This window comes from Entamoeba histolytica, genomic scaffold (genome assembly GCF_000208925.1).
Source record: "Entamoeba histolytica HM-1:IMSS scf_1104750518569 genomic scaffold, whole genome shotgun sequence".
Classification (NCBI taxonomy): Eukaryota; Evosea; order Mastigamoebida; family Endamoebidae; genus Entamoeba; species Entamoeba histolytica.
Genome location: NW_001914933.1, coordinates 22724 through 35525, shown reverse-complemented (window position 1 = coordinate 35525; position 12802 = coordinate 22724). Strand labels below are relative to the sequence as shown.

The 12802-nt window shown below is 24.3% G+C and overlaps 6 protein-coding genes across 6 annotated transcripts; 3 read left to right on the top strand and 3 right to left on the bottom strand.

Moving 5' to 3' along the window:
• Nucleotides 1–461: 461 nt before the first annotated feature.
• Nucleotides 462–788, top strand: EHI_150420 (uncharacterized protein; the record flags this gene model as incomplete). Its single annotated transcript, XM_650731.1, has 1 exon — nt 462–788. One exon carries the CDS (start codon nt 462–464, stop codon nt 786–788), a length of 327 nt encoding a protein of 108 aa, XP_655823.1.
• A 375-nt stretch (nt 789–1163) lies between these two features.
• EHI_150410 (uncharacterized protein) lies at nt 1164–2516 on the bottom strand (the record flags this gene model as incomplete). Its single annotated transcript, XM_650732.1, has 1 exon — nt 1164–2516. One exon carries the CDS (start codon nt 2514–2516, stop codon nt 1164–1166), a length of 1353 nt encoding a protein of 450 aa, XP_655824.1.
• Nucleotides 2517–2737: 221 nt separating this feature from the next.
• On the top strand, nt 2738–3676 carry EHI_150400 (uncharacterized protein; the record flags this gene model as incomplete). The annotated part of the gene is made up of 1 exon (XM_650733.1): nt 2738–3676. The coding sequence occupies one exon, from the start codon at nt 2738–2740 to the stop codon at nt 3674–3676; it is 939 nt and encodes a 312-aa protein (XP_655825.1).
• Nucleotides 3677–4492: 816 nt separating this feature from the next.
• EHI_150390 (aspartate ammonia-lyase, putative) lies at nt 4493–5911 on the bottom strand (the record flags this gene model as incomplete). Its single annotated transcript, XM_650734.2, has 1 exon — nt 4493–5911. The coding sequence occupies one exon, from the start codon at nt 5909–5911 to the stop codon at nt 4493–4495; it is 1419 nt and encodes a 472-aa protein (XP_655826.2).
• A 1572-nt stretch (nt 5912–7483) lies between these two features.
• On the bottom strand, nt 7484–8616 carry EHI_150380 (uncharacterized protein; the record flags this gene model as incomplete). The annotated part of the gene is made up of 2 exons (XM_650736.2): nt 8140–8616; nt 7484–8086 (listed from the first exon to the last, which is right to left on the bottom strand). Exons 1-2 carry the CDS (start codon nt 8470–8472, stop codon nt 7484–7486), a joined length of 936 nt encoding a protein of 311 aa, XP_655828.1. The 5' UTR covers nt 8473–8616.
• A 2099-nt stretch (nt 8617–10715) lies between these two features.
• EHI_150370 (ubiquitin-conjugating enzyme family protein) lies at nt 10716–11195 on the top strand (the record flags this gene model as incomplete). Its single annotated transcript, XM_650723.1, has 1 exon — nt 10716–11195. One exon carries the CDS (start codon nt 10716–10718, stop codon nt 11193–11195), a length of 480 nt encoding a protein of 159 aa, XP_655815.1.
• Between the last annotated feature and the right edge of the window lie 1607 nt (nt 11196–12802).

Sequence of the window (12802 nt, the reverse complement as noted above, 5' to 3'; positions counted from 1 at the left end):
AGCCAAATAAATACTTCCTTTTTCAGAATTAAACAATTACTATTTGTTTATGTTATGTTTTAATAATAAATAAAGTTCTCATATGAAGTAATATCTCAATTTGAAAAAAAAACAACTTTATAAAGATATCATTGAAAAGAATAGAAGGTTTAAACAAATCTCCGATTGTAGAAAGAAGGGGATTATTAAAAAACTATGAAAACTTAAGAAAGGGAAAAAGATAGAATTTTAAGTCATTAAAGAAAAGTGAAAAATAAAAAACAAAAAAACCAGAAAAATAAAAGAAATAAAAAGGGTTGAAAAAATAAATTTAAAGAAATGGTTTTAAAAAGAAGTCAAAAATATGACTTTCGTTTTGAAAAATAAAAGTGATTGTTCAAAGATTGTACTTATTTTTAATCCATTTTAAGTATAAAAACAGAACTTGTTTTAAAGTCATTTTCATTTCTTGAATAATTGTTATGGCTACTTCAGTATTCACTCCTTGTAAACAAGAATTTTACCAAATACTTGATGGATATAATACATTAAAATCACCTTCTCTTTCTTCAGAGACTGTTAATACTACAATTCCTAGTGCTGAAATAAAAAGTAATTCTCCTAAAAGAAAAAGATGGGACAAAACATCTAGAGAAAAGGCTGTTAAAATTGGTAAGGAAATGGGATTATCTAAAGCAACACGTTTCCTTCAAAAAACACCAGAATATAAAGGTTTGTGTGCATCAACTCTTTATTACTGGATCAAATCTTCAGAACATAAAACAAGTAATTTACCATCAGGGCTTTAAGATTTGTATTTAATTACTTAATGTCTTTTTTTCTATTTGTTATCTTTCTTAAAAAACTTCATGAAAAAATTCTTTAACAGGCAATTGTTCAAATTTAATAGTTTTTTATTAACGGATATTTTTATATTATTAATTTAAATTTAGCATTTAGGAATAATTTATTTATATCTTTTCATTTATTATTTATTTTTATTATTCTTTTATAGTTCTTCTTTTTTGAATCAAATCTCACCAAATTTATTCTTCGTTATTTTCGTAGTTTTTTTATAGTTCTTTTGGATCTTTTTATTTATTACTCCAAAAAATGTGGCGTCAACAAAACAATTTTTGAAAAATTAAAAGAAAAAATAATTTTTTTAAAAATATATGGTAAAATCAAAGCAATAAAATAGATGGGTTAGATGCGGAACTTTTTGTACGATGTAAGTTTTGTTGTGTGATAGCATTTTCTATTTTCATAGAATCAAATGACCCAGCTGTTGGTCTTCTTGGGTGAGATAAATTCTTATTTCCAAGAGATGATGTACTACTTAATGAATGAAAAGAATTTATTAACTTGTCTTGCTTTTCTTTAAATTCTTTTAGTTTAGTCATCCAAAGTTTTTGATCAGTTTTTGATACAAAACAAATAGACAATACATTTTTTCTTGAATGAAGAGTAATATGATCATTAAATTCTTCAATAAGTGATATAGAAGTTATAACTTTTTCAACGTAAATTTTAGATCCTTTCATCCTTGATAATAAAAGATGACTATCAAAGAGAATACAATAATTAACTTCTTTTAACAGAGGCATAGCATTTTTCTCAATTTGTGTTACTGAAATAATATTTGATTTTATTATAAACATTGATGTACTTAAATCAATATCTTTTCCTTTCCATTTTAATAATGGCAATATCATTTCTTTTTCTTTTTCTGAACTAAAACATTTTTGGGAACTATTACTCTTACTCAATTGTTCATTTAAATAATTATCAAGAAATTCTAATAAGTTTTTATCTTTTGGATCTTCAACATTATCCTTTAAATTTTTTACAAACAATGGGTATTTTGTAATTCTTTGTATTGGTTTAATTAAAAAGTCTAAAACACCTAGATTTTTCATTTCTGGTTTTCCTTTAATTTCTTGTAATTGTGGTAATTCTTTTAAGATTTTTGGCATTAAGGAAACAATCCTTTCATAAAATATGAAATAACTATCATACACACATAGGGAGTCTAGACAAAGTATTAAGTTAGAATAATTTTTTGATTTTAAAACTTTACTTATTTTATTGGATAATTCAATAATATTTAATAATACTACTTCACTATCACGAACTAATTCTCCAACAAATTTTGATTTGATGAGGATTTTAGCATATGTTTTTAGATAAAGTGTAATATCTTTAGAATATTCTTCTTCTGTTGTAATTACTTCATTAATGATATTTTTTATTTCTTTATTTTTCATTTCTTTTTCTTCAATATTTCGAAGATATATCATTTCTGGTTGAATTGCTTCATTGATAATCGTATTAATGAATTCTTTGAACTCTAAAACATTCTTTTGGACTATTTCCCATTCTTGTGATTTATTATTAGTCATCATATCACGATATCGTTGAACAATTTCTGGGAAATGAAGGGATAACTCAAAAGCTCGAAGATTAATCTTAGAGTCATTTATTTTAAATTCTTTTCCACAAGAATTTAAAAATTGTGGACAAATAGTGATATTCATTAAACGTTGATAAATTACTTTTTTCTGTTTTATATATATATACTTGACCTTTTGTTGTTTTTATCATAAAAGAAAGTGATAATCTTAAGATTATGTCTTATTGGTTTTGTTTCATCAATTTTTCGTAATTGGATTAAAATCTTAAAAATTGGTATTAATAAGAAATAATCTTTTTATTTTTTTTTTTGTAAAAAAATAAAAAAAAAACATTTGATAATTTTATGATAGGAAAACACTCAAGTGATTATTATGAATATGACGAAGGATACAGTGATGAAGAACTAACAGATAAAAATGAAGTTGTACTTTTTGGGTTATGGGGAATTTTCTTATTTTTGATAATTCCTTCAATAATTGTTTTTTCAGTATTTTATCCATCATTAAAATATCCATTAGATAGTCTTAGTGACACAATTCGAAATAATAAAACATTTATTAAAACAGTGGAAAATGCAAATGAAAATAATGCTGGAGGAAAATACCTATGTGATAAAGAATGTTTCACTTCTGTTATTGGTATTCAAAAGGAATTAAGTCTTAAAAATATTGTACTACTTAAAGCCCATGAATTAATTACTGGAAACGAACGTGCTCGTTCTAATGCAGGGACTTTTAATATTAACATTGACTCTCACTGTCGTCAACCAACAGTTCCAGAAAGTTATTTGATTACCGGGTATGAAACAATGGGTGATGGTGGGGTTTTTCTTATTGGAGTAAATTATAATATACCTGAAAATGGTTCTTCTCTTATGAGTGACTTAATTAATGTTGATGACCGTTTTAATATTTTCCAATGGAGAAATGGAACGCGTCTTATATCTGTTAGTCATGATATAAATCAAAACGACACCTTTATTGTTGAATCAAATATTCAAGGTCAGCCATTTGTTCAAATAAATAAGAAATATTGTTATTCATTAAGATCTCAACTCACAAACCAATCCTATCAAAATTGTTCATCTAGAATTTGGCTTGAAGATACTTTTAGAACTGTTGATGGTAAAAAACAAAAACCATATATTTGGATGACTTTTAATGAATATCAACTTATCAGTAATGCTGATACTAACATTAAAGCATTGAGTTGTCATCTGATCGAACCAAATAAACAAACTCAAGACCAAAAACAACACGAAGTGTATAATTTCCAATTATGATATTATCATTCATAGAAACAACGAACCATTCAGATAATTGAATAGTCATATAACTTCCTTTATTACAGTCATTAAAAAAAAGTTTTGTACTTCAAACCAAGAAACAATAACTATACTATCAAAAAGGTTTAAATCAATTAAGAAATTAGTCAGAAAGAATAAATCAAATAAGTCAAATAATAATATGTTATATTCATTGTTCAATAACAAAATAAATAATAATAAAAATGAAATTAATGAAAGTTGTGAGAAGAAAATAACTTAATGATATATAAGAAATGATGGTATTCTATAATATTAATTAAGAAAAATTAATTAAAAGTATTAAAAATACAACTAAAGAAATATTTTATAATAAATTAATAATTATAAAACTATTAAAATAAAACTAATTTATTAATAACATTTTTTATAATATTTTGTTGTATTATTTTTTATTTCAAATATTACTTATCAAAAGTATAACAATAACCATACAACAAAAATATACTTAAATTACAGGTTACAATTATCCATGAAGTTATCATCAGTTATTATAACAACTTCTTGATAAAAAAAATTGTGAATGATTCATAATCGAATATAACAAGTGAAAGTTATTATGAATAAAAGTATTTTGATATTTAAAAGAAAAAAACAAGTTTTTATTGTTAGAAGAGAAGAAAGACATTTATCTAAAGAAAAGATAATAACACAATTATAATAGAAATAATTCAATAATTGTCAAATTTATCTTCAAAGAAGAAAACAAATAACTCAAAAAAATGAAAGAAATTCAATTAAAAATGAATTGTTTTATTAAAGAAGTAAAAGATTTTATTTCTTATTATGAAGTAATTCAGCACCAGCAATTCCTGGAGTAGTCATTTCATCAGGTCTTAAGATAATATCAAGTTGTTCTTTAGTCAAAACACCCTTTTCAAGAATGATATCTCTAACAGGTCTTCCACTAGCAATAGCTTCTTTAGCAGTAGCAGCAGCAACTTCATAACCAACATGTGGATTAAGTGCAGTAATAACTCCAACAGAATTATCAACAAACCATTGCATTCTTTCTTTATTTGCTTTTAAGTCATGAACAAGATTTGTTCTAAAAGTGAAGAATGCATTCTTCATTATTTCAAGTGAAGTAAGAAGATCATAAAACATAACTGGTTCCATAACATTAAGTTCAAATTGTCCAGCAGATGCAGCCCACATAATTGTAGTGTTATTACCAATAACTTGGAAACAAGTTTGATTCATAACTTCAGCAATAACTGGATTAACTTTTCCTGGCATAATAGAACTTCCTGGTTGTCTTGGTGGTAATAAGATTTCTCCTAATCCACATCTTGGTCCTGATGTCATTAATCTAAGATCATTAGCAACTTTACTCATACAGCATGCAATAATACTAACAGCAGCATGAACTTCAAGATAACAATCAGAGTTTTGAGTTCCATCAACAAGATCAGGAACATTCTTGACATTTGTTTTACTAATTTCTGCTAATTTCTTTGTAACTGCTTCAATGAATTTTGGTTCTGCATTTAATCCCGTACCAACTGCTGTTGCTCCCATATTAATTCCTTCAAATGCTGCTTTAGATCTTTCTAATCTTTCCCATCCTCTTTTAATAATACAATTATATGCTCTAAGTTCTTGAGAAAATCTAATTGGAACAGCGTCTTGTAAATGAGTTCTTCCCATTTTCAAATAATCATTAAATTCAACGGCTTTCTTTTCAATTTCTTCATAACAAAGTTTCATTTCTGCAATTAATCTATCAATTTTCCATAATCCTGCAATATGGAATGCAGTTGGGAATGCATCATTAGTAGATTGTGACATATTAACATGAGTATTTGGTGAAATAATATCTGGATGATATCTACTTTGTCCCATTAATTCTAATGCTCTATTAGCAATAATTTCATTACAATTCATATTAAGTGAAGTTCCAGCTCCTCCTTGAATTGGATCAACAACAACTGATTCATCAAATTTACCTTCTGCCAATTCACGTGCTGCTTTCATAATATAATCAGCTTTTTCTTTATCTAAAATACCATCAACACAATTAGCATAAGCAGTAGCTTCTTTAACATATCCAAATGCATGAATAAAATCTGGATCAACTTTATGATGTGTAATTGGGAAATTCTTTGTAGCTCTCATAGTTTGTGCTCCATAATATGCATCTTTTGGTACTTGAACTTCTCCAAGTGAATCTTTCTCAAGTCTGTATTCCATATGTGTATTTGTTTATATTAAATTTTATTCCAGTTATTATTTATATATGCTCTACCATGTTTTTGCTTTGGTTTGGAAGGAGAGAAGAAAGATAAAGAATTGGTAGAAGCATTTTTTGGTCAATCGAAGCAAAAAGGATTTCTTCTACTTCTAAAAGAACAATAGGAATATCATATGAATAGAATGTCATTTGGTTCTTTTTGGTTCTTTTTTCTTTGTTTCTTTCATTTCTTTTTTTGTCTAAATTCGCAAATTAAATTTGGTCAATTCTTTCCTTCTGGAAATGGTTAAATGACGTGTAAATACTTGTTGTTCGAATTGAATTCTAGTTGAAAAAAGTAGATCTATTTATTCAATTTGTTCATTGATTGAAATTCATTCAATCTTGAAACTATCTCTGTTCTATTAAATTATTAGTTTATTTTCTAATACCAAAACATGTTAGAAATATCTCTTATTAATTATTTATTTGTTCTGTTGCTTAATGTTTAATTCTATTAAAGACATTATATCTTATAAATTAATTCTAATTTTAAGTTTGGCTTTGAGGTAATCAACAACGAAACCAAAAAAGTCATACAGATATTGATGAAAAAAATACCAAAAAATCGCACTTCAAAATCAAAAAACAATTCCTTTAAACTCATCCAAATCATCATTAAAAAACATTGTGTTTTTATTTTTATTTTTCTATTTTATTTTTTGAATTTAGATTAAAACAAATATGATATAGTATTATATTACATCCTTTAAATCTATGTTTTATGTTCATTATGATAATAACCAATATGATTAAAAACATTTCTTTTTGATAGTAATGAATGAAAATCTTCTTAATAAAACATATAACACTATTTTGTATAAACAAAAGAAATTTCATAAACTTACTAAATGAATAAAATAGTTAAAGTCAACACAAATCAACAAACCATTGAAGATTCATTCTAATCTGTTTGTAAAAAAAGAATAACACATATTTTTTATATTCATTTAAAAAAAACTTTATTGATTTGTTTATTGTAGTAATTTGTCAAACAACTAATAGAAGAATAAATGAAGTTCATAGTCTATCAACAGTACTTTTCTTAATAAAATAAGTCAAATTCAAATTTCATTTATAACATTGAAAATGATATAACACAAAATAAAAATTAGATTCATAGTCAACATAATATGTTTATCTAATGAATTATACCAAATAAATATTTTGTATCTCCTTCATTCTGAAATGTTAAATATAAACAGAAATAAAGAATTATAATATACATTTTTATATATTCATTTAAAAGTAAGTTGAGTTTATTTTTGTTTGTTTTGTTATAATTCATATCAACTAACTTTGATTGGAATGGAAATTATTGAGTAAGTGAGTTTTATATACAAATCTTTCTCAAATCGTTTTACAGTCTATTTTTTTTTTATAAATTTTATTGAATAGTAAAAGGATAATAAAAAGTATATAAATCAAAACTATTCAATAAAATAAAACCGTTTCAATCACTCTCTTTAACGTTCTTTTCTATAAAATCCTTTAACTACCTTGACTACTTTATTTTAATTCATCTACATCATTTAACCTCTTGACTCAGACCGTTCTCTTTGTGATACTGATTCTCTAGATCGTGGTCGAGGCATATACCTTCTGGAATTATAAGGTTCTTCTCTAGACATTCTAATAGACATACGCATATCATTCGGTCGTTGTACAGTATATGTTCCATCTTGTTCATTAACAATAATATCAGGAGGAATTTTATCTTTACTAATAGTACAGATTCCTTCTTCATCTTCAAATTTAAAACTTTTCATCCAATATTCTGTTCCCCATACAACTTTAGGTATAATATGTCCTTTAGTTTCTGCTACTCTACGTTGAAGAACTTCTTTTAATTTCTCTGCATCACTTCTTGTTGGTGTAGCAATAAAAGCAAAATGTCTTTCACTTTTAGTTGATACTCTTAATACTTGTGTTACTTCATTTGCATATTCTTTAATTCGGTATTCATTCCAATCACTTGGTAATTGTGTTAATAATATAACATTTGTTTTAATTTTAATAGCATTTATGTCGTTAGGAATTTCACTTCTTCTCAATATATTAATACAACTCTCAATTAATTCATCTCCAAATGTTTTATGTCTTTGCCAATGTTCTAATAATGTCCTTGCTTTTTCCTTAAAAATTAGTTCTTTCTATTTTTTTTTTTAAATTTTAAAATAAAACAAACTCTTGTTGTTAGTGGTGTATTACAAATTCTTCTAATAATTTCTGATAATTTACTTGTTAGTCTTTGTTCTACTGTAATTGCATTCTCATCAGAAAGATATCGGATTAATGAATCAATAAGATATAATCCAGCTAATAAATATGCTGGTGGTGCTGCGTCTATAAATTGTTCAACTCTAAATATTAATGTTTCGATTGAATTAGGATATTGATACACTAAATCAATAATTACTTCTAATGATTTACATCCAACCATCTCAGGTCCATGACTAATATCAATTAAAGCATTTACTAATTTCATATCAAATTGATTAGGGTCATTTGTAGTTGACATCTTTTTTCTTTGTCTTTTTAGTTCTTCTTTTCTTATCTTTTTCAGCTTTCTTATTTTTCTTATTTTCTTTTTATTTCATTTTTAGCTATTCTTTTCTATCCCTTTTTTTCCCCTCTTTTTTCGGGATTTCTTTTTTTCCTTTTCTCTTCTTTTTTTTCAATTACTTCGAAGATTCTCTTTATTCCTTTTTCTCTTTTTTTTTTGCCACGTTTTCTTTTGTTTCTAGTTTTTTGTCTTTTTTAAGTCTTTCAACCACTATAATCTCCAAATACTCTTGTCTCATCACTTTTGAATCCCAACACTCATTTAAAATATCTTAATATTTAGGATATTTGTATAATTAATAATTTCTTCATTTATGATATTTTATGATGTTGTTAATCTTCATTTGATTTTGGATTTTTGAGTTAAACTATTTTTCTAACTCTTATTTTGTTTTTATTTTCATTGATTTGACGTATTTCGTTTTTATAAGTTCAAATCTCACTATTCTTTTTCAGTTTTCTTTCATACTTCCTCTCTTTCTATTTTTTTTTTCATGTTTGTTTTCAGTTTATGTAACGATTTCTATAAATAGTTAATAGACAAACGATGAGTGAAGATCCAAGGATTTTCTTTACTAATAATTATTTTCATTGAGATGTAATATAAGAGAATTTTCTGATTATTATTTATAAGTTGTGAACAATCTTTTGTTTTTTTAAGATTCACTTTCTCATCATTTAAATAGTTTTTCTTATTATATTTTATAGTATCTTTCATACAACATTATTTTGTTATTTGTCTTTTCATTTTATTGTTGATGTTTCATCTTGTTATGAAACAAAATAGGAAAACTACATTATTTACCCAAAGCAATAACAATACTCTTCTGATGAATAACTAATTAATTGTTTTTTCTTTATATTTGAGTGTTTTCATGACATGATTTATTTGTAACTTCTCTTTGTAGTTTTTGAGTGTATTTAATTTATTAACCGATTTTGTAGGTTTTTTAACATTGAGACATGATGTTTCTGTGATTATTTATTCGGGATCATTATTTCTTTTAAGTAACTCATTAGATACTAATAAATAAAAGAATTTTAGAATATATTAATATAAGAATAGAATTATTTATTGATGAGGTTGAATAATCTTTTTTACTTTCTTATTTAATCAATTATATACCATCCAACAAGAATTATATCATTTTTAAACCAAGGATATCAGTTGGTATTTTTATAGTAAAATATATTTCATTCTAATCATGAATATTATGTATTTAATGGTTGTTCCTTGTTTTTAATACTGAAGTATTTAATTAATTCATCTTAGAGATTTATTCATTATATCTACAAATGTTTACATATTTGATTTCAAGTGAATTATTCCATATTATTTATTACACCATGTAAGACATAGTGTATTGTACTTAGTTTCTAGTTAAAACATAAACTTCATCAGAACTATTATTTGTCATTACAGTTTGAGTATTTTTATTACATAAATAATTCTTTCATTTGTATTATTACAATTAATTATTACTTTCTATTATTCATTATTTAATATTCTACGAATAACGTATTTGGTTAGATCATTATTTCAAATGTAGTTGTTTCTTCATTGTTAATTTGGTGATAATAGTTTTTTTTTGAATTTCTAGAGTATGTATTTCTTCTTTTGTCTTAGTTAAACATTTGTTCATACTGTTTTTCATTAAAAATTGCTTCTATAGAATTTTAATGACATTGAAATGATGTTCTTGTGTTTTCTTAGTGTTTCATTAGGTAAATTGGTTATTCTTCATGGTTATTATCCATTCTTTATAAAATACAGTGAATTTTCTAAGAATGAATATTTCTTTGTATTGAATGACAGTTAAAATACACTATTTAAAGTGGTAAAACATTTGTTAAATTACTGAGAATTATCATTACTTTTTTCTTAATCAATGTTAGTAATACAAATTACTGATTGATATGTTTTATTTCATTCTTTTTTCTTCTTTGGGTGTACGTTATTTTACTTCAATTCTTTTTAAAGAAATAACAAAGTATAACCAATTGAAGTGTTATTCTAATATGTTTTTGTAGTTTGTTTTATTCTCAGGAAATTAATGACAATGTCACTGAATGTAGTGATGTTGGTAATAAAAATCTACAACAAGTTTTCAGGGTTTTGGTTTACTCATTCTTTTTAAAAAACTTCTTCAAAAATGAATTTCATGAAATGAACTGAAAAAGTAAGAAATTAACAAACAAATGAATCAAGCTTCACCAATTTGTAGGAAAAAAATTAGTATAGAAATGAAACAATGTCAACAACAAAAAGACCCTCTAATTATTCAACGATTCGACCCAAATAACATTCTAAATTGTTATTACATTTTCATTGGACCAAAAGATACACCATATGAAGGTGGGATGTATTTTGGTAAAGTAACTCTTCCATTCGATTATCCATTCAGACCACCATCTATTGAAATGTTTACTCCATCAGGAAGATTCAAACCAAATCAAAAAATTTGTATTTCTATTTCTAATTTCCATCCAGAAACTTGGAGTCCGTCATATAATGTCTTCTCTGTATTAATGGGACTATTGTCTTTTATGACTGGAACTGATTGTGGGGTTGGTTCATTTAATGATAGTGATTCCAAAAAAAGGCAATATGCTAAAGATTCAATTAGATGGAATCAAGGATTTAAATTATTTCAAGATGTTTTTCCTGAATATTGTTAAGTCATAATAATAGTGGTTGTTATTCGTTTTATCTTTTTTTTTTAATCGTATTATTTATCGGTTTAATTTGTCATCAATATTGAAAGTCAAGTTAATCTTATAAGACATTAAAATAACATTAATATTGGCTCTTCTGCCATCTCTTTTTTAGCTATGGAAGTTGTCTTTTTGTTTTATTTTTGTGGTTATATATTTCTTATTCTATTTTAGTGCATGTGTTATAGTTTTCATCATAACACAGTCATTTAACATTCTAGTTTCTTTTTTATATTGACTCAGTAAGATAAAACCACATTAATGGAGGTGTTAATTTTTAATAGACTTTTTGAGAAATTTATTGTTATTCAATACAGTTTTTATAACTATAATTCAATTACCTTCTTCATTTTTCATGCCAGAATAGAGTTTTGTAATGATTATTCTTTTTTATCAACCTGTATTTGAATTGAACGTTAATACTGAATAAGTTATTGTTTGTGTATTGAATTATGTATTTTTAGATAAACTGATACTAAAACAACTCACTTCAAAACAATATTTGTTGAAATGATATGATATTATCATTACACAGTATTTTACAAAAAAATGAAATTAAGTTTGTGTTAACCATTGAAGTAATTAGACAACGAAAAAATCAAATAATGGAAAAAGAAGAGAAAGATATAAAAGAATAAAAAGAAAGTAAGAAATAGAATAAGATGAAGAAAGAATAAAAGCAGAAAGTAGAGAAGATAAAAAGAAAGAAGATAAAGCGTAATAAAACAAAAGAGATGATAAAAGAAGAAAGAAGAAATAAAATGTGTATTTTTTATTGTAAAAATGAGAAATATCCAATAAAAGTGTCTAATTTAATGATGTAAAATAATTAATATTGTTTTATTGATGAAAAATATTTTGTTATTTTTATGTTTTTTATTTATGTATATAATTTAAACATGATATTTATTATATATTCAATCATATGTGTTATGTTATTATTATAACATGTAATAAGTGATAAAATATAAATGAAAATGATATGAGTATATGACATAGATTGAATATAGAAAAAAAGAATAATAAGAATAAATGATAAATAAATAGAGAAAAGATAAGAAAAGATATAATATAAATCAAAAGAGAATAAATATAAATTGAAAATAGATATAAATGATAAGAATATAAAAGATGAAAAGATGAATATTCAAATAATAAAAATAATAAAAATAGAAAAATAATAAAACAAGAAGAATATAATAATATATAGATAATAAGAATAATAAATAATATAATAAAAGAAATAAATATATAAAAATAAATAACACACGAACAAAAAGAATACAAATAAAAGAATACAAATAATTAAATATGAATAACCAAATCATCTATTTCATTAATACTTCATACAAAATAAATACAAATGGTTATAAAATATAAACATAAATATTTACAATTCCTGTATTTATCATATTTTTTTATTTTTGTAGGAGCAAAATATAATAAGTTGAATATTCTATGTATTCAAATTTTTTTGCTTCTTTTTCATTTTTGTAAATTATTTAGATGCATAATTTCATTGCTTATTTTGATGCTCAATATTCTCATTCATTTTCATTTAATAAAATAGA